General features: G+C 33.1%; 2 protein-coding genes across 18 annotated transcripts in view; one reads left to right on the forward strand and one right to left on the reverse strand.

Annotated features, from left to right (window-relative positions):
* Positions 1–5,581, forward strand: part of LOC143226198 (uncharacterized) — a 110,825-nt gene extending 105,244 nt beyond the window's left edge. For 13 of the 17 annotated variants that reach the window (XM_076456853.1, XM_076456849.1, XM_076456858.1 and 10 more), the window contains one exon: positions 1,267–4,525. In XM_076456853.1, the coding sequence (XP_076312968.1) occupies positions 1,267–1,385 (119 nt within the window). In that variant the 3' untranslated portion in view covers positions 1,386–4,525. Of the gene's footprint in view, positions 1–924; positions 4,526–5,443 lie in introns of those variants that run through there. The other 4 variants (XM_076456861.1, XM_076456863.1, XM_076456866.1 and 1 more) reach the window with 2 other exon arrangements.
* LOC143226200 (tumor necrosis factor receptor superfamily member 16-like) lies at positions 2,398–20,914 on the reverse strand. The gene is made up of 5 exons (XM_076456867.1): positions 20,597–20,914; positions 14,152–14,653; positions 9,355–9,660; positions 8,531–8,647; positions 2,398–5,834 (listed from the first exon to the last, which is right to left on the reverse strand). Exons 1-5 carry the CDS (start codon positions 20,642–20,644, stop codon positions 5,611–5,613), a joined length of 1,197 nt encoding a protein of 398 aa, XP_076312982.1. The 5' UTR covers positions 20,645–20,914; the 3' UTR covers positions 2,398–5,610.
* Between the last annotated feature and the right edge of the window lie 1,245 nt (positions 20,915–22,159).

Here is a 22,159-nt window from a genome sequence, read left to right on the forward strand (position 1 = left end):
TTAACTAAGTGACCAACATATTACATAACTTTGATATATTGTAGTTGATGAATTTTTTGTGAGGTGTTAAAAGAATTTAATGTTATTTTTGCTTTTATTGAATACACTCGAATTAATGATAAGTTCATAAAAGAAGAAAGTGAATAAAATCAGTTTATAATTAAAAACTAACTTTGTATCTTTTAGTAATCTGTGACAGCTGTTTTTATAATTACAGGAACCTACGTCCTTTTTAGTCACCTTGTGACAAAATAAAATTACCAACTATATTTTTAATAAATAAAACAAGGTGTTTTTTTGCTTACTTGATGGAGGTAATAGCATATTTTGAGCCCATTATAACAAAGTAATAATTACTAAATGTTTTTTATTTTTTCTATTTCCATTCCTTTCTTAAATTATCCTTAATAAATTAATAGTTTATTGTAGCTTCCTGCCTTTACTATTAGCTGATAGAATAACAAATAGATTTGAATATGTGATGGAAAATGGTTCCAAAAATGAACAATTCTCAGTTATGTATATGGCAGTCAGAATACAAAAAGCCTACAACCCTATTCAGAATTGATTTAAAGGGGTTTTGAGGTAGAACTTGCAACTTTTTGTGGAGTGTAACCATATATACTTGAAGGTTGGACAGTGAGCTTTAACAGGTTCTAAAAAATGATGTTAGTGTTTTAGGTTGTCAGATATTTTATTTATCATATGTGAGATTATTATTCTTGTCAGGCAAACATAAGAAATCTCTGGTCTCTCCCTCTCTTCTAAAGCTGTTTTATTAAATATTACCACATAGCCAAACAAAATTTGTTTGGCCATTCTGTCTTGTATTGTAAGGGTTAAAGAAATGGAGGAAGGGATTAGGAAAATAAAGTTACTTTGAAACATGATGGAAAATTACTTGAAATTCTCTTGTCTTTTCAGTTGTCACTTAATGTTCCAGAGTCACGTACCAGATACTGGGGATTAGGAAGGGCTTTTTATGACATCAAGTTTTTCATTCTCAAAATGGCTGGTATGGGTATTAACACTTTTACTGATAACCAGACAATGTTTTCAACCTTCCTGGGTCATCTTCAGGTTAACATCTTTGGAAGGTTGAAATATTGTTCTCTGCTTATCAGTAAGTGTTAATATCCATACCAACTGTTGTGAGAAACATTTTTATTTCAAGTGGGTTTCTCATCATCAATAAAATTATCCATTCATTATTAAGTGATAATGACGTTTAAACTAACTAATGTAGTTTTGAATTATATGCATCAGAAACTAGCCCTAAAGATGTGATTAAATTGAAGACACTTGATCAGCCAAGCAAGAGTAAAGATAATGATAGCAACAATGGAAGTGGAGCAGGGGCCATTGAAAAAGACTGTTCACATTGAGAATCTTCAAAATTATCTCTTGATGACAAGAAAGAGGATCCTATTATATCTAGTGATAAAACTGAGTGAACTGTGTAAGAAAAGACAACTATGAAAGCAATTGAGAAGCACTCGGCTATATGTTGAAATTTGTAAACACAGTGAGTGTGTAAAGTATTCTTCAGTCTTAACTGCAAGTTGCTACGTCTACTACATTGAAGTAAAGCGAATTCCTCACTGAAACTAAGTAAAAGATGTACTGTTAAGACATTGCTACAATGTCTGCCATCCAGGCAAATCATTGTATTATTTTTAGAAGGTGACTATAACTGAGAAAGCATGCAAAAACTGTTTTAAGGTATCTTGTGTCTGGTAAGTTTTGGCTTATGAATAATGTATTCGATACATGGTTCGTGTTAAATGAGAGGTGCTGTAGTTATTTCGTTTTGTTTTGCTCATACGTTAATCTAGTTGTTTCAATTTAGTTACCTTTCTTGCATATAATTTTGTCATATTGTATTTCTTTATAAATAATTCTCTGATTACTTCATGCTTAACTTAAGAGAGGCTGAAGTGTGCTGCCTTAGTTGCATCTTATCTCATATCCAACTGTTTCTGTTTAGTTACTTCTTATTTTCTTACACATAACTGTTTTGGTGTTATTTAATTACATTATTAATCTTTTTGCCTATTTGAGTATTTTATTTTGGTATGGATGATTATCTGATTGCTCAAGTATTAATAGTTTAGTTATCCAGACAGCCTTTTTTCATGTGTGCTCTTTTACTCCAATATTGCCTTTCTCTGTGTATAAAACTGAAGTTTCCTGTTTGAGACAAGGTAGAAACAGAAAGATAAATAAAAAGTCATTAGTCTGAGGCACTTGTATAACATAATAGTTTCTAGCCAAGCATTCAGTTATTATTGTATAATTAACTTGCATGTTTCACTTGTGGAATGGATGAATGTTGGATAAAGAACTGTTAATGTTTTATATTGCAGTCATTTCTCATAAAAAATGATAAAATACGTATTGTGATAACTCTAAAAAAAATTTATTCCACATTCATTGAAGCTATATGTGATGATAGAGTACTATTTATATCTTTGTATCAGATGTAATATTATCAGAAGCAATGTTAATCTTTTTAAGCATAAAAACTAGAAATAGATAAAACTGAATTTGGCAACTCTCAAATTCCCTATTATCATCTCTTAATATACAATCATTCATTTTTTTTACATGTTAACTAAATATGGTTATATAATTGTTGGTGTGTGTATATTATAAGCAGATTTTTTTTGTATCACATTTCAAGTATCTTTATTTTGGAATATTTCCATATTTTTGATAATTATTTCTGTAAGAAGACACTTGTACAACCTTTATTGTATAAAATTCTTTTGATCATTTTAATAATCAAATTTAATAAATAAAAAGAACTAAGTTATCATAGTTATGTAATAAAAACAATTAAGAAAATTGAGCAAGTATAATTAAAATTAACTTGGAAAACAAATAATTAGTAAATCTGTAACTTGGAAAACTGTTTTTTTCTTTCATGAACATTTTAATTAGACTTCTGTTCAAAATTTTGTATTTCCATGTTAATTTCCTCTGACACCTCTAAAAGTATTTATTATTGGTTAATAATTAAGACTGCAGTGGTCCCATTGCTTACAAAAATAACATGACAAGTCTTGAAAACGTTTTTACTATAGAAAATACATAATTCACAAATCTCTGCAGTCTTAACGTACTTGCCTCCCAGTGGCATATTGGCATGTCTGCAGATTTAAAATGCAAGAAACAGGGTTTTGATACCTGTAGTGGGCAGAGCACAGATAGCCCATTGTGTAGCTTTGTGCTTAAACTCAAATTTAAGTTACTTTGTGTATATTTTTATGAGCTTAGTTGTATCTGTTGAAGAGCTTTAATGTATTCTAATGATAAAAGGTAGTGTAAAAAAACACAAAACAAAATAGGCTAGGTTATATTACCAACCAGGGATTGGTTTTTACAAGATATCCCTTTATTAAGCAATATATATGTATATTCTTATTGCAAAGCTGTGTACTACTTAATTGAGGTGTAAATTTAGTTATGTTATAAACTGTTTTTCTTCAGTTCGATTTTGTGTGGTTTTAATGAAGTTTGTGTGAGTGTTTGAAAGAAATGTAACTTGAATTGTTTTATCTAAAGTGAGTGCAGTATGAAACTACATTTTAAAACTTATTTAAAATATTAATACTGAGTGATGACTTTAATTAATGGCTTTGCATTATATAATAAAAATCAAGTGTTAGTATTTATTGTGTATTGATGAACACAGTTTAGACAAAAAGTGACAGTTCAGTAAATAAATGTTTGACTTGTAAGATGCCAAGAAAAACATGTGAACAGGTTAAATCATTTTGACCTGTTATATTTTTATAAAACTATTTTTATTGGGCTGAATGTAGTCTAGTGGTTATCATACCAGATTGTGGAGCCAAATTGCCATGGTTCATGGCCTGTTATCTCAAAGAATAAAATTATGGAACATTGCATTCCACAGTTTGAGGTGGTGGGAATAAGAACAAAGGTCGAATCCCACTTTCAGTCTGACAAGAGTAGCCCCAACAGTTTGGCAGTGGCTGGTGTCTATTAGCTGCCTTTTCTCTAGTCTACAACTTCAAAATTATAGATAGCTAAATTTGTAGCTATGTGCAAATTCCAACAAATTAGTTTTAGAATATAAATCTGACAACTAAATGCAAAATAATGGGGCTCTAGAGGAAGCTGCAACTGTTTGTTAATTTGAATCAATTGTATATACAGTTGAAATAGAATTTGTTTTACTTGAATGAAAGAAAACCAAAGACTAATAAGGTGAAGTAGCAAGTCAAATAATATTGAACAGTGTGAGTATTAGACAGATATACTGGCCTGGACAAAACCAACTTTGGTGTTTATTTTTTCAGTTAGCAAATGTGTACTAATATTCCCCCAACAGTTTTCTTTTGTACAAGAATATTAACTTAATAATGATACATGACCCTACTTTTGGTATTTTACTGTAGATGTTAAAGGACAGTGTCTAAATGAAAGTTGGAATTTTGTTTGGCCTCTTTCTGTACTGTTTATGAAATCGTTCAATAAAAATATTTTGACATTTGAAGATGTCCATTTTTGCTTTTGCATGTTTCTTAAACACAAAAACCTGTTATCTATCAAAAGTTTCTTTGAATGGAACTGCTTTGAAGTTATTTTATCTGCCCTGTCTTTTATTTCATTCCTTAACACCAGACAAAAGAATTTTTTTTATTACACAAACTTTTATTTCAAAAGAATACCAAAATTTACATTATTTACACTATTTACAGGTTTTATTTTGCCAATACATTTAGCTTTTTGAGATTTTTCTTCTAATAAACCAAATATAAAACACCTTACACGTGACAATTTTCACAAATGACCCTAAAAATGAAAATGTTATTTGAAACCTAACGTTAGTAATACTGGTTATACAAACTGCTGGTAAAAATGAAGTATTAAACTTTATTACAAATAAAAAATATTAACTTTGGTTTACCTCTGCAGTTGAAATGTAAAATGTTGGGAACTTAGTTGTGAAAATGTGTTAGTGTTAATCTAATTTATATTTATTATTACACAAATATTTCTTGAGCACAATATAGCTATTCACAAAAGATAGTTATTACTGTAATTTGTAGTATTACCTAAACATATTGATAACGTTTTAATTGAGCTTATGAGACATTTTTAAAGAGAAACCTTGATTTTCTAACAAAGAACTAGCGTCAAAGATTCAGCGATCTTACCCTGTGACTTTACAACGAACAATTGACCTACCTCGTTTTTAGATGAAAGATTGAACTTAACTAGTTTAGTAGGTTACTTGATTTTAAATTATTAGCAACTTTTGTATGTATTTCATTAATGTTTTAAAATAATTTTACTGGTATTCATTACAACATTTTTCTGTTAGTTACCACTTCACATATTCCAAAGCTTGTAGTTAAATAGCAATTAGCGGCTTCCCATAATTCTTTCAAGTTTTGTGTTTCCTTTTCAGACTTAACCGACTGTTTTATGACAAGTGGAAAAGTCAATAAATATTTCTAATCACAACAACCACCTCAAGGTTATGAGTATTTTCAAAACAAGGATATTGACGTAAGAGTGAAATAATTTGCCACCATTCCACTTCTGTTAACATCACACCAGTATATTCTGTTGAATTCACACCATGCAATCTGGATGAAGAGGAGAATACATTCTTTCACATGTTGGTTGAAGTAAAGTAACAACATCCATACGCCCCAGATCTATTAAGGCTCTGATGAGGACCTCAATAGTGGCATAGTCAGATTTACTCCAGTCTATTAGCAACTCGTGTGCAGGCCCTTTCTTGTTATTGTTATTTCCCAAGTCTTCAAATGCAGAGATCGTAGATTTGGAATAACCTGAGAAATATTAGCATTAGTTAGAATTAATCAAGAAAAATTGTTGCTTGTATCAGCTAAATTAAATGAATTTGCCTGCAAAAGAATTTTGTTTACTTTGATGGTATTAGTGTATCAGCTTAGCAATAAATGTTTTGCAAGCATCTTAAGCGCTGCCAACGGAGGATTGCTAAGTGCTGGCACGCGGGGCCCGTGCTCCAAATCCCTAGTTGGTGTTACGAAAATTAATCGAATGCTATCATCGATATTAAAACGCCGAAACTTCCTGCATCAAAGTCCCGAGCCCTTTTAATAATTTAGCAACGCCTCGGTACCTGATCTGTATTAATATATCTTTACAAAATGTTAAATATGAAAGTTAAAGTTTTCTTATTTTGCTCTAGCAGTGAACAGTTTAAATATAAAGAGTGCTTAAACCCTACTTAATTTACGTGAGCCTTCTAAAACACATTCTCATAAACAAAAAATTACAAGTGCATTAAGCTTATCAAATAAAATATTTAGTGATTTAAATATTTCTTTAGGCTGAAATATATATATAAATACGAAATATATCGTAGTGTTACGAATAAAAGGTGATTATATATAGTGAAAAGTGAAAACAATATAAATAGTATCAGTAGCAATCGTGTAACATCTAATTTTATATTAGAAGAATTAGACAAGGGAAATAATCATTACATACAGACCATTATAAATATAGTCACCATAATAAATGCAAGAGAAAACCATTGACTCAATGTATTACTAAATGATCCTAACAGCCTATATTATTTTACAGTGTTAATAAACAACACTGCCTAACAGCGTTGGCATTATGTTTTATCTGTTTATAAGATAGATTGCTTTCATTTAATTATTCTGTTTGTTGTATTAGTAACACTTCTGTTCTGACATTTCACAAAAAAGAAACCGAATGCTAATATTAAGAAATACGTAACCTTTTCGACGATGGTCAGCTTAAACTTTAATAAAATATCTCTCACTACACAAATACTATCTATACACGTAAGTTGCAATCTAGGCGCTATTAAAGTACCGTGTTTTTTTTCTTATATCTGATAGTTTTGTTAATTGTGCTTACTTATATTCACACGACACATCATTGACTATTAGTAGTAAAACTTTATATTTGCTTGGAATTTTCTGCCTATGTAGCTCATAGCTAGGATAATTATACAATCAAAATTAAGTGGTAATAATATAAGGCCGTTGAAGAGATTTCTTACGCTATTCTCTTTAGCTCTTTTTGGATTACCATAAATTGTTTTCGTCCCCCCTTCAGTGCCACAGCGGTATGTCTGCGAACTTCAACTCCTAGAAACCTGGTGTCGATATTCATGGTGGGCAGAGCACAGATAACCCATTGTGTAGCTTCGTGCTTAAATTCAAACACAAATAGACAAATTGTTTAATGATCTCACTCCTTTAGTTCTGTCACCCGCTGAAACAGCGGTAAGTCTACGGAATTACAACGCTAAAATCAAGGATTCGATTCCCTTCGTTGGATAGAAAATAGCCCGATGTGGCTTTACCTTAAGGAAAAAGAAACACACTCTTTAGTTCTGTTGTTGCTATTAGGTCATTTGTCAATTTCTTTTTGAGTACGATTTCTTCACTATTTATAAAGAATTTATCAATGTAACAAATATTTCCTTAAAATTCAAGGATGTTTTTCTTTCTACGAAAACGACTAAATACGTGTGTTTTTGTGTGTTTTTCGTATAGCAAAGCCACAAAGGGCTATCTGCTCAGCCCACCGAGGGGAATCGAACCCCTGATTTTAGCGTTGTAAATCCGGAGACATACCGCTGTACTTTCGCGCAAGGTTACACTAGAAGTATCTGCGCTATCTGTCACTAATTTTGCAGTGTAAGACTTGAGGGAAGGTAGCTAGTCATCACAACCCACCGCCAATTCTTGAGCTACTCTTTTACCAAAGAATAGTGGGATTGACCGTCACATTATAACGTCCCCACGGGTAAAAGGGTACGCATTTTTGGTGTGACGGGAATTCGAACCCGCAACCCTCAGATTACGAGTTGAGTGTCTTAACCACCCGGCCATGCTGGGCCTTAAGAAATGACATGATACATTCAAGTAACTTCTTATGCACAATACTATACGTATCTGTCATCTAGTGTCGAAACTTGTAAAGTCATATAACGGAGTTTTGTTAACCACCTGGCCATGAAGGGCCTGTTAAGAAATGAAAACAATGACGTTTTATTATTAAAACTCTTGTAAGCACCTTAAAAACCAAGCAAAACGCATTTACAGACCCATAATGTTTTTGAAGCTGCAAACATCAAGGTAAAATTAGTGAAAAGCAAAATGTAACTACGTCTTCACCAAACTGGGTTTTTTTGTAACAATTATGAACGGCAATAACGCTACCAGTTGGAAAACTTGCATTGGGTAACTTTGTATACATGATTTTACACTATATAAATACTATATATCTATCCACTACACTAAAAACTATGAAATACTTAACTTTTTAAAGACTCGTATCACAATGTGTTTTTTTTATATATAAAACTGGTACACGAGGCTTATGGGCACATTTACTGTGATAAATTGATGTCAGAAACTTCAAGATGTACTAGATAGTTTCTCACAAAAAATACAACGAATTAACTTTATCAAACTGAAAGAAAGCTTCAACTTTATAATAGATGGAACAAATAAAATACCTAATTGTTTGGCTAATCCTACCCAGTCTCGTCCATCTTGTCTTTTCGTACTTAAGCTTGCTTCCAGCTCCATTTGTTTTTCAGACGAGAGTTCCTTAAGCTTTCTTTTCAACATTGCTATTGAGATTAAAAGATGAAATGTTAATTACTGCTTGTTATTTTTATCCATTTTGAAAGCTATATTATTTCCTCTATAAATCTTATTTCAGACAAATAATACTTATTTACATATAACAAAAGTTTTCATGATCGTTTTAAAAGCAGAAACGTTTTCATTTTGCGGTAGAGTTACAAACGAAATAATAATAACCGTTCAGCTCTGTATTCAATGCTTATATACCGATTAGTGGCGAGGATGTACCGATATTTGTTTTATTCATTATGTCATTATTTCTTATCTGTTGTTGTTGAAAATGTGTTTACAGAATCTCTTAATCACTAGTTTATATTAACAGCTGGGTTTGGACATGAAACTACCACTGTTTTGGGACTTCTGACTTTATTCTATCCGAAAGTCTATCTGTAATCCAAGATAAAAAATAAAGGAAACAAAGATCCAATCTGGATTTGGTACAGTGGAAGAGTCGTTCAATAATATAACTGATTTATTAGCTTGATAAAGCGAGAATACTTAATTGGCCTCTCTGTCTGGTACACTTAGAACTTCTTCTGACCCTGGACTTCAGATTGTCAAAACACTACGAGTGAACTCTGAACTTCGTACAGTAAACTCACACGCGCTTTCGGAATAATACTCTGCATGGTTTCTATTAGATCAAGGTGTAGATTACGAAATTCATTTCTAACACTAACCACAAACTTACCTGTTTGTGGAAAAGACTGTACAGGGATCAATTTCAATGACTGGTCTGACTCTGCAAGGAGCATTCTTTTGCTAGAGTCTAAGGATTCTTCATGGCTGTGTCCAGGTGCTAGTTCCTTACAGTGAGTGGTCTTGGTATGATGTAGTCTCCATCGAAGCACTAAGAACACCAGAACACCCAGCAATACTGCTACTAAAATGGTGCAGTAAACAGGTATCACGTTGTATTGAGTGTAACTGATTACTTTATTTGGCACCTGGCCGGGTAAATCTGTTGGCAAGAGCCTTCTTTGATGAAGATCTTTATCTTTTGATATGAAATAGAGAAAATAAAAATACATAAGTGTTTTTCGTTTTTATTTATACGCTACTTTAAAATGGGGCATCACCTCTGTCACACATTTCAAGCAACAGCTATATGTTATTTAATAAGACTATGCTATTGAAAGCTAGACTATTAGAATTGCTTGTTTTGACATAGGTGTATGAACAAAAATATATTTACTGAAGAAAATATTGACATAGGTTAGAAAAAGGGAAGTGATTTCGAACACATGACGTGCACATTTGTTTTTAAACCAGTAGCAGCTCTGCTATTGTAGAAACTAATGCAACCTACTCATTATATAAACTTTGGTGTTGCTAAATTGCTCTAATGGTTCTTTATGTTCATAGTTGTAGACCACTGATTAGATTTAAGGGAAATGTTCTTACTACTCTCTGTTAGGCAAATAACCAAACGCAGATTAACTATTAAATCTTTATTTCAAATAAGCTAGTTTTTAATCCAGTACTAAACAATATTCGATAAGAGTCAAACAACTAATACAGATAACGGTTTATGACTAACTGTATGTTTTTTTTAGAATAAAAGTACCAATATAGGTAACACACCCATGAGTTACGCCATGAGATAAATTTAAATTATTTCATTTGTAGTAAGTTATTCTATTTAAATAGAATTTAAATTTAAATTTTCTGTGTAAATTCCATGTTTCTATAACCCTCTGTCACGCATTACCAAGGCTTAAGTAACTTTTATGAAAGCGCTTATAAAAGCAGTTTCAGTTCACGTTGTTTCTTTCGTGACTGTACAGCTATTATCATTCGGAACAGGGTCTGGCCTGCAGGCCTCTCCGCGCCATTAAACCTAAGCTATAGAATCTGTGATGACAACATCAGAAAAAATTAATAAGCTTCTTTTGTGTCTTTTCCCCTTGTGAATTTATATATTACAAAGGCCAGTGTTCACCGTGGGCATGGAGAGACAAGGTTTTATATTGTCGGAAATAAAAAGCAACCGATCGAAAGCGAAATTCTGCTCCTCCTCCCCCCTTGTTTTTTAACTTGTTCAGTCAGTTCGGCTGTTCTACGCAGGTTTTAGAAGAAACTTGCTAACACTGCGATCATATCGCTCTGATTTGCCTGACAGCTGTTGTCGTTGATGGCTGAAAAATATTGAAGCCGTGACGAGAAAAAACCGAAAAATATTTCAACTCAGTTATGCTTCTTTTGTTGTCTTTGTTTTTTGTTCTAATAATTACACTTTGAGAACCAGGTTGCCTCGAGGGTTTATCGCTGGCTTCATTATACTCTGAAGGTGATTACAGTGTGCTTCTTTCATAATAACACTTCAAAACGATTTTTAGGAGGTAAAGAACAAGGTATTTTTAAACATCTGGCTTTGCACATCTTTAAATATCAGTTGTATACGTAGGTCGAATTATTTCTATTCTCCCCGTTTCTTTGATTTATTGTTTAATGTTACACACATCTTTTGATCTTTGAGCTACAGACAACTGTTTCATAAGATGGGATCGAGCAAAACATGAAAATACGTTATTGTCTTCTTGGACAAGTAGTTGAAAAATTGTGTTAAAACACCGGTTGAAACAGCATAAGTCATTTCGAGTCAGCAGATAATCTAATGTGACTTTGCTTAAACAACTCATCTAGAAACCAAGAGTAAAATTCTAAACAGACAGTAATGGTCTTTGGTCAGGTAATCATATGTGTATTTTTCGTAAGTGCCGAAACTTTATTGTCTACCTACGTGCAGGGACAGGTAATGACTGTAGGTGTCATTCTGGCCTGAAAATGTGTTTGAACTGCAAAGTTTACAAATTATTCACGAATGTTATGCTCACATAAATATATTAACAATGTCACCTCTGATTTTACAGTCTAAATTAGAAAAAGCAAACAAAAAACAACAACTACAGCATTAGCTATTATGGAAATTCTTTAAATGAGTAATGTATATTTTATAAAGTTTACTGCATTCAAAATTTAAACACATTTCACTAATAGTGCTTTTACTGGTAAGACTTAAGACTACAATGAAATATTCAAGTAGGACAAAAACTATAATAACGACACTCATAGTCGTCTGCGAATGTTCTTTCACCTCTGTTATTTTGATATTTTAGATCGTCTAGAATTTAACACCCGTTGGAATTCTGTGTCACAGTCGCTAAATAATCAGAAGTTTACAAGCAAAACTCCTGCAATCCTACAATTTGGGAGAAATGATGACGTGAAAAGTCATAAAATACATTTTTATAGCATTAAGACGTAAAAAATGTAGGGTTCCTTGGTTTTTCTAACGTGCAAGTAACAAAATGATAGTACACAGACAGATGCCTGAGTCTTCTCCCCTACCAAGCGCATCTTAAGGCGATTCGGGATCGCTTTGACTTGTCCTATCATTATGTCTGCTTTATACGTTCTTGAACTGCGAACTGCAGAATATTTTAATCAGAAGAAAGAAGACGGTTTCACGTAAAATCTTTCTCGATTCTAATATATCTACAGAGTTTTACTGGCATCTGACTATTAGAAATTACTGGGCAATGTTGTTAGTGCTCGGGATTCGTGGTTGGGAAGTTGTCAATTCGAGGTTTTGCAGCGTCATGAAAAAAAAAATACACCTTACTCCAATCGTACTAAGCTACCCAACCATACAATGGTACAAGGAGTTGACTTGGACTTAATCTGAGATAAGACTAACATCCGGTACAAGAAATGCATGTCATAAGTCTCATCACCTTTTGTAGCCAGAGTTCAACATTGGTTTCTATGTGCCATCTCGGCTTGGTATGAACTTATATCAGCTCCAAGTAATTAACACATGTGCATAATGTGAACAACCAGAAACGATAAGACAAAGAAAGTTAAACGAGAAGACAAATGTGAAGATTATAAAAATAAAAATTTGTATTTCATTTGAAAATATTACTTAGGATAATTTCTATTATAACAACTTTCGCGCCGCACCCATGAACTGATAAAAATATCAGTTTAATAAAACGAATAACATATCGTCACCTTTCTGTTCATTCTCACCTCATTTTGTTTCGATACCCGTGGTGAGCAGAGCAGTTAGCCCGTTGTGTAGTTTTTACAAATTAACTAGAAATAAAACAAACTTGTCGTTTTAAAAATCTTAAACCCTTCGAAGGTTTTTGATAAATGAGGGGGAGAAACAGTTCGGAGAAGATATCCCTCCTTCCCCCAAAACACGTGACTTAACTTATGTAATATTTTCTGGTATCCAATATACTGGAATTTTTGACACTTCATATCAATTATGTTTATTTTCACTCAGTCCTATATTTATTTTTAAGAACGAGGTAATGTTATATCCCATACACATATAAAATTCATTAACCTAATCCAGAAACAACTACACTCAGCACGAGCGTACAGGAATCGGAGGGGGATGGAAAAATCGAAAAATGGAATAACCATTGGCTGAATAGAGAATGTAATTATTTGGTGAGAGGTCATGAAGTGGAGGCCGCCAGGTGCGAAATGGGTTTGCCTCAGTCGACTTAATAATGACCTTGAGCGCAAATGAGCAAGCCTCTGCAGTAGAACAACACGTAACTGTTACAGTAACTAATACACGTATGAAACAGGTATTAGGAAAAACAATACACATTAAAGTTAACTTGTGTACATGCGATATCAACTCCGGTTCACTTTTTTCTAGCATGATATATGTTTAGCAAAACATGAACACTGCGCAACATAGGGTTGTGTTTTCTTATAGCAAAGCCACATCGGGCTATCTGCTGAGAACACCGAGGGGAATCAAACCCTTGATTTTAGCATTGTAAAGCCGTAGACTTACCGCTGTACTAGCAACATTGGACAAAACGGAATGATGAACCGTATTGAAGGTGATAAACAGATAAACTTCAAAATGTATAACCAAGAAACATTACTTAATAAAATTTGTTACTTTATATTATTTTCGTTTATTACAAGCTTTGCTTGATTTCCGTATTTTTACGACTCATGGTTAAAATATTTGCTTCATTGACATGTTTTCTATAACTCCTTACTTCAAAGAGTTGCTTGGTTCATGTGGTATTTCATAAACTCCGCTTATGGACTTTGCTTGATTTGCTTTGTCTTTAAGTAAAAAACAGCTTAAAACATAAACTACAGATAAAAATAAACTGATGATGGTGTCCAATATATCGAGTATTTTGTCATTTGGGCCCGTTTCTTACTTCTACTCCAATCCAACAAACCATGGTTTAACTCTGATATATACAATAATGAAATCAGTTGTGATATATTAAAGAGTTGTTATAAGTAGCTATCTTTCGATATAATAATAATAATAAATCAGGCACTTAAATTCTTACTCGTGCAAGAAACTGTTTATAAAAGTAAATAAAATGACTTCCCGGTAAATTTTTAAAATGCATATCATAGAATTTTGCATATCACTCACTGAGACTTCTTTTAACTTTTATTTTGTATATAACACGGTGGAAAAAATTACCGATACAGATGGTGTCTTGAATAGGCGTGCACTCTTGCAACATGACCTGGTTACCACGGCACGTGGTACATAACTCACACCCCAGGGTACCACTCAGGAGTCCAGAGTAGGTGCCAGGTGGACACTTCCGGCAGACGGTATTCCTCGTTGGGGAACACTGTCTGGCTACTCCCCATCCGTGAGAGCAAAGCTCGCACTGATGACACATTCTGGTTTCGGTGTCCCAGTAGAACCCTTTCTCACAAATGCATTCCGTGTCATGAGTGACGTTGCACTTTGTATGCAGTAAAGTATGTTCTGGACATTCACTGCAATTCTTACACACTGCTTCGTTGTTAGCTGTCGCTGAAAATGTCTCTCCTGGACGGCAGGGGACGCACGTTGTTTTCTTTATATCCGTGCACTGTTGTTCTACTCTGAAACCTGGTGGACAAAACTCACATTTTGTCGTGTTTGTAGATGGCACTGTACTCAACTGATCGTCACTTTTAATATGTTCAACCTGTGATGTTAAAGAAATATGTTACAGAACCGTTAATTTCAAGAGTTCGCTTTATTTTAAGCTAAGAGATATAATAAACATTCGAATTAGACAAGCTTTGAAATGTAGTATTTATACACACAACAAAATAAACCTACTTTGCTAAAATTAAAGTGAAATAATATTTTGTAAAATAACTTTTTTGTTCACAGTTACATTTCTTTTATTAGTATAAATTAAAAAGGTGTTAAATACATTGATTAACTTAAGGTTTTGAGGTATTTAAAAAATCGGATGAAGACTAGTATTTGTCTAAATGTCGTTAGCGTGGTTTGACAGTGGGATAACTGTCTGAACAAGATTTTATTAGTTTCCCAATCCATAGGGCCCGGCATGGCCAGGTGGTTAAGCCACTCGACTCATAATCTGAGGGTCGCGAGTTTGAATCCCCGTTACACCAAACATGCTCGCCCTTTCACCCGTGGGGACGTTATAATGTGACGTGAATCTCACTATTTGTTAGTAAAAGACTAGTCCAAGAGTTGGCGATGGGCAGTGATGACTAGCTGATTTTTCTATGGTCTTACACTGCTGAATTAGGAACGGTTAGCGCAGATAGTCCTCGTGTAGCTTTGGGCGAAATTCAAAATAAACCAGTCCGTATACTTTTGCTAGGTTCTTTAATCTTTAAAATGACAATACATATAACAAAATCGTTACTGTAACATTTTCCGCTAACATTCAACTATCCACGTTAAGTATTGTTTAGTTTTACCGAAAATTAGGTATAAGCGAATACATCTAATGAAATAACCTAAGTCAAGTTATACTGTTGAAGAAATAACAGTATTCAATATACCGCGAAATATACTTTTGATTTTATTTAGACAGTCGTGATTCCTTTCTAAAGTGGCAAATGAAACCACTAACGCCAGCCAGTGTTTTTACTTCAAAATATAAGCAACGTTAATCAAATTATTAATAAATACACAAAAAGAAGAAACATGTAATCGACTGACAGAACAAGCTTTACTTACTGTACACAGAACGTTGACAACAGGTGTAGCGATAAAAATACGTTTAGAATAACTGGTAGTATCATATATTCAAAATATAAACTTATAACAAGTGTAAATATATTTTACTCTTGTCGCGTGATTACCTCTCTTTAGATTCCAATAAATATACGTTTAACTTTTATACTATAATGGAAGCAATAATAGTTTTCTCTTTGGTAATAATGTTTACACGATATCTTATAAGAAAAAATATTCAAATTATTGTGAAATGTTTTTATTCCTCATTCTTGGTAATAAACGAGTTAATCTAAATTCCTTGTTAAAAGGTTTTCATTTTTACCATGGAGAGAAAAAACACCTGATAACTTGAGCGATTTAATAAGGTAGACCACAAAGGATGCGAACCACATTGCAAGCTTCAAGTGATTCATGTCGCAAAGAATGTTTTTTGTTTTCATTGTGCAAGATTTCCAATAACCTGATCTGAACCATGAGATAATTTCACTGATGCATGCCAGAAATTTTCCCAATTTTATACACGAAATTTTTGATTTTTTTTATGTCTTGGGCATTTTAGTTTCACTGTCTTTGCTGGCTTTATTTTTTTTTGTAGATTCTCAGAATAGACATTTTTAAACTGCCATCATAACACGAACCCTACAATCAAGGCGTCAGTTTTCCTTAATGACTAATAGATACGTTTGCTTATTGCTTCATAAATTTGTACTTACTAACCATTTACTTCTGCAGTTTTTATAAATTAATTGTGAATAATATTATATAGAAATTAACATCCAAATACATTCATAATTATAAAATCCTTTACTTAGAAATATTAATCATAAGCTTTGGTATATTGAAATTGGTAACAATTTAAAATAACTAAGTATAATGGATGTATAGCTACAACTCACAAATTAAGCATTTTTTAATGTTCAAGTAGAAAGTTGAGCTATAAATCTCATGATGTACGTTGACATTAACTTGTCTTGTGCCTTGTCCGAAATGTCATTTTTGTATAAGTGCATAAATGTTCAAAGCTGTTAATAGATAACTCTTCCCTTACACCAACATAATTTAATGTCGTAGTTGTTTCAAACTAGTAGCTTAGATTTTGGTCAACAAAGTTAGAAATTACTAGTAATTACAAGTTTATTTACAACCAGTTCGTTAAGTGTATGATCATAGTTAATTGGATATACTTATAACGATTGGAAAACATTGTTTCAATTGCGAATCTTCGCTATAAACAATCTGTTGTTTTAAACCCAATAATTTCTCAAGAAGTGAGCATATCGTAAATATTTCGGTTAGTCCTCAATCCATACGTTAAGATAACAATGTAAAATAATCTATACTAAATCAAACCTAAATTCATAAACATTTTGTTTCTTTGACGGCATAATTATGGAAAAATACTACCTTGAATTGTCAATTCTAACGTAATGAAAATCATTCATACTAAAATAGGCTAACACATCTTGTTATATTTATGCTACAAATTAATCTTTTAACATTAAAAGCAACTCTGTGAATAAAGAATGCAGATGTTTGCAGTACCCGTATTATTATCACAATCGTTCATAAATTTCCCTTTTTTGCTCTCAGATTGCGTGCTGGAACACAAGCAAAGTGCAAACAGGTATGATCAGTCCAATGTCATCGTAAGTATGGGAAATCACGTGATAAGCTAGCTGGAGAGGGGGGTTCATTAGACACGGTTTGAGAATAAGGTCATCGATCACCGCACCTGTCGAGCGACCCATAGAATAAGACGAGAAAAAAAGCTGTTATTATGCTAACTATGCGAAGGTAACAAATATATATTTTCCTAAAACGCTTGTTCGTATCAGTAACATAATATAACTAATTAAGATGACCTGTTTTAACTTCAATGTGATTTCATAAAATAAACATGCAATTCTACCCTGTCTTTTTATATGTTACTTTAGGCCAGAAGTGTCCTATTAGTTTTAACTGTCCGGACTGTGGATCTGAGAATTTACTGTTCGCGTTCCTTTGTTACAGAAACGTTCCTCGTATTTTGAGTTGTGGGTGAGCGAGATTCAGCTAAGAGTAGCCAAAATATTGACAACAGATTCTGTTGCCTAGTGACCTTTTCCTTAGCATGTTAGTTCAAAGTTAAAGAAGGCTTCATTCACAATGAAGTTTCACTACCAAGCCATAGCAATAAACTTTAGCAATGTTTTTAACTAATGAAACAAAACACAATTGAAGATCAGTGTTTGAATTTCGCCCAAAGCTCCGTGAGGGCTATCTGCATTAACCATCCCTAATTCAGCAGGAAAAGACTAGAAGAAAGAGAGCTAGTCATCACCACCCACCGTCAACTCTTACCAACGATTTGTGGGAGTAGCCGTCACATTATAAGTTCCCAACGAGTAAAGAAAGGGCGAGCACGTTTGGTGGTACGGAGATCCGAACCCGCAGCCCTCATACTTACAATTTATTATTTTCAAAAATATTTCAACATTACATTAAGGAACAACTTCTTTTAAAACACATTCAATATATAAAACGAAACTTCCTAAACCTGTCATAAGATCGAAGAAAATCTGAGAATTTTCATGTCATACAATAATATAATTAGTACGTTTTTCCTAGAAGTGCTTGCGAGTAAAAAGTGGACTAATTTACCATGTAATTTTAATTTAAGATAACATTTAATAATTCAACGACCTCTTTTATTCCTTCCACAGTTAACGAACCATTCTATTGCTGTTGAAAATTTAGGTTTTTTGTGTTCCACACTTATGTTCCTGGTGGCGGGTTGTATATTTTTCTTTACCATCCACATGTTTAGCTTGTCCTGCAAAAGTGAAACAAACACTTAAACCTCTCCTCGTTTACTCCTTAGAGTACCGCCATTAAATCTCGACAAGAGACCATTGTCTTATCTGATGACGTTGTACACGTGTTTCCTGCCGAATCAAGATACCAACTCGCTCGTGCCTCTGGCAAACAAAAACATAGCATATGGATAACTACACGTGCAGCGACATCATTAAGTCAGTCCTAAGAACCGAGTGATCCTGGTTTGAAACGTCTGAGCTAGCGATCCCCCAGAAAGAGAGCTCATTTCTTTATATATCATGACATTTTTTTTACATCAATATATATCAAACAACTTTTTTCTCTGATAATTTTATCTTGAAAACCCTTCAGAACATCAATTTCAAAATTCCGTTTACGTAACGTTTACAGTTTGTATAAAAATATATCGAAGTTTTGTAAAAATTCAGGTTAAAAAAACAACAACCAAAAATAAGGACGATTTATTTTAGTAATACTGTTCGTTAAGACTCGATTAATGAGAAACTGATTTGGTTGCTAAAAAATGAACTAGTCTGATTTCTGTGTTTTGTCTTCGTATTTTTCTTTCAGAAAGGGACCTTTGTGTTTATTAACTATTGACTAATTTAACCGAATAAAGCACTAATAAACCCAAGAACGGCCAGTAAGTTTCAAATTACTGTTACCCTCTGCAAAATAAACAAGACACCATTTAATGGAACAGACATTAAGTACTAATAACATGCAGGTAACAGTATATATATATGAATCTATACACAAAGCTAAGATTAAAGATATCTAATAATGAATATCAGATAATAATAAAAATTCTTGTTGTGTAAATAAATCCCCATGATAAAACGTTTCGGATTTGTTAAAACGTAAGTATTGTAAATATTTCATTCCTTTCTATTGTTAAGTTTTCATGAGGACATAATACACGGGCAGTAGTTAAATAAACGAATGTGTTAAAACTGATTTAATTTTCCTGTCTACCGATACTTAAATCATATTTTTACTTTATAAGTATAGTTTTGATTTTGAGCTTGCTTGCCATAAAAAAATGATACATAACTTGTTTATTGCAAGCTGTGTTAGTTGAATTCGAACATATAATAACAGTAAGGTCATTTTAAAGCCCTATATTATTTATTTAGATAAAAAACCAACAACAAAAAGCATTTATTTTGAGAAAATCGTCACTTCAAGTTTTTTTTTTTACTTGCTTTCAAGATAGTCGTGATGTCAGTATTGTCAGAGGCAGCTTCCAATATAAAAACTTCCGTGGTTTCTTACATATCCTTCAAATAATTTTTGGTTTTCTAATTTGTTTACGAGTATTCACTAAAATGTAACACTTAATTACAATCTTTATTTTGCTATTTTGAAAATCAAAACCAGTATTAAGTTTTATAGGCCTATAAAACCTTATTTGACCCTCATTGGCTCCTTAGTAGGGCTAAAAACCGGATCTTGGTGTTGGGTTGGCAAAGCACAGATAGCCAATTATCTAATTTTGTATTTCAAATAATATAATTGACTTTCACTTTTTATTGTGTTTTCTATTGTTTTTAGAAATTTAAATGTATCTTTAAGTTAATTCATAACCCTTTTTTCTTAACTTTAAAAATTAAAATCAACAATACACCAATAAATCTTTATCCATTGGCATTTTTAATTCTCAGTTAATTCAAGGTAACTGATTTTCAGTTACTCGGAAAGTAATGATTTCAGCTACGGTATAACTGTCTTTTGGTTTTTCGAAAGATTTAAACGAAACAATCTACTAATGCTACAGATTATCTAGTGTTAGTTTCTTAACTAGACAGGAATTACTGAATGCATCGTACCCAATCAACTCTTATCAAAATTTCATAAATAACGATAAAGCTTAGTTCCAATTGAGAAAACCATTGCATAAAACGAATTACGTTTAACAAGACGGATATTTTTAAGGTAAAAAGAAATTTTATATACATTTCCCCAGTTTAAGAAATGAGTTTTCATATAATAAAACAGGTTGAAACGATTTGTGAAGCTGTACATTAAGTATTTATAAATATACCATACAGGCTTTAGGGGTGAACTGAATATTAATATATTCTAAAATGACGACTAAAGTTTTACTCACCCGAGATGCTACGAGAACACATATGCAGAATACCCAGGTTATTTCCATAACTGTAGTCGTCAGAGCTAAATGAAGGACTGCTTGCTTACAAGGGAATCTTTAACTGCCACTGTCGGCAGAAGTAGTTCGAAAGATATGATTTGGACTGCACTTTCGGAAATCTACACAGTCTAAATGGCAGCTTGGCCCACGGAGTTACAGTTCCAGCTTCGCTAACGCTCAACGGGGGCCAGCGATTGGTCTGTGAGCAGGTTTTATGACTGCGCATCTACCAAGCAATTAGCCCTGAAGTTCTCAATGGAGACCCCTAATTGCTGGTTCAGAGAAGGAGGTATGTGTTCACCATACGTGCCGCGAAAGCACGTGGTCCTGTCTCGAGCCCCGCGGCATTGAGGATAGAACTCACAATGACTATTCATGTAAGAGACAGAAATGCAGACCTATCATCATCTTGTGCCAAAAGCTGGCCGACGCGAACCCTGTAGTTGGAAAACATATATTTTGCTCGTGGAGAGTTTCACCTTAACAAAAGCCAGGATATTGTCTAGAAGTACTAACTGTTTCTACTGAAAGAATATTCGTTATTTATATATAAGTAAAAATTGGTATTTGGTCGAAACCTATGTTCTTACACACTAACTATTTTTTCACTTGTCTTGTGTTAGAAATCGTTCATATATAATTAAATGACAATTTATGGTGTAGGAATGATAACTTTCCGCATATTGATGGCGTACTTAACTTTAGTTATTGGTTAGGTACAGAAACTCGAAAAGTGAGTTTTGAAAACAACACATACAGTTGCTGTTTAGTAATAGTGAACTGAGCTGATAAATCAACTTCCAATGTTATTTTTCTCATTTGCACAACTGGAATTATTATGCTATTCTAAATTCTGTTTCCACAAAAATACAAAGGAACGTCAGACCTAAAATTAACGTCAGTAAAAGAAAGAAAGAGAAAGAATAGAGTAAAGAAATAAATACACATAAAAAATGAGTTATTTTCGTCCAAGTTGATTTAAATACCTTCAGGCATTTGTATTACAGATAATTTTGATAACACAATATTATTAGATTACCTGAACATTTTAAACACTGAAACCAGAAAAAAATTCCTACTGGAACTATACTAATAAAATATTTGGTACTATGTAATCCTTCTTTAAACATTCTAATTTTGGCTCTCCACAGGTTTATTTCCTCCCTAAGACCGATTTCCCGTTAAACTTATTACATCCAGATTTAATTATTTTAGCTTCAGTTGAATTACGTTTTTGTTGATTATCCTAGTTACACACGCGCAAAACAGAGGTTTTAATTTGTGGATATGGCCCGGCATGGCCAAACGTGTTAAGGCGTTCGACTCGTAATCCGAGTGTCGCGGGTTCGAATCCCGGTCGCACCAAACATGCTCGCCCTTTCAGCCGTGGGGGCGTTATAATGTTACGGTCAATCCCACTATCCGTTGGTAACAGAGTAGCCCAAGAGTTGGCGGTGGGTGGTGATGACTAGCTGCCTTCCCTCTAGTCTTACACTGCTAAATTAGGGACGGCTAGCGCAG

Source organism: Tachypleus tridentatus, chromosome 9 (genome assembly GCF_004210375.1).
Source record: "Tachypleus tridentatus isolate NWPU-2018 chromosome 9, ASM421037v1, whole genome shotgun sequence".
Taxonomy (NCBI): Eukaryota; Metazoa; Arthropoda; class Merostomata; order Xiphosura; family Limulidae; genus Tachypleus; species Tachypleus tridentatus.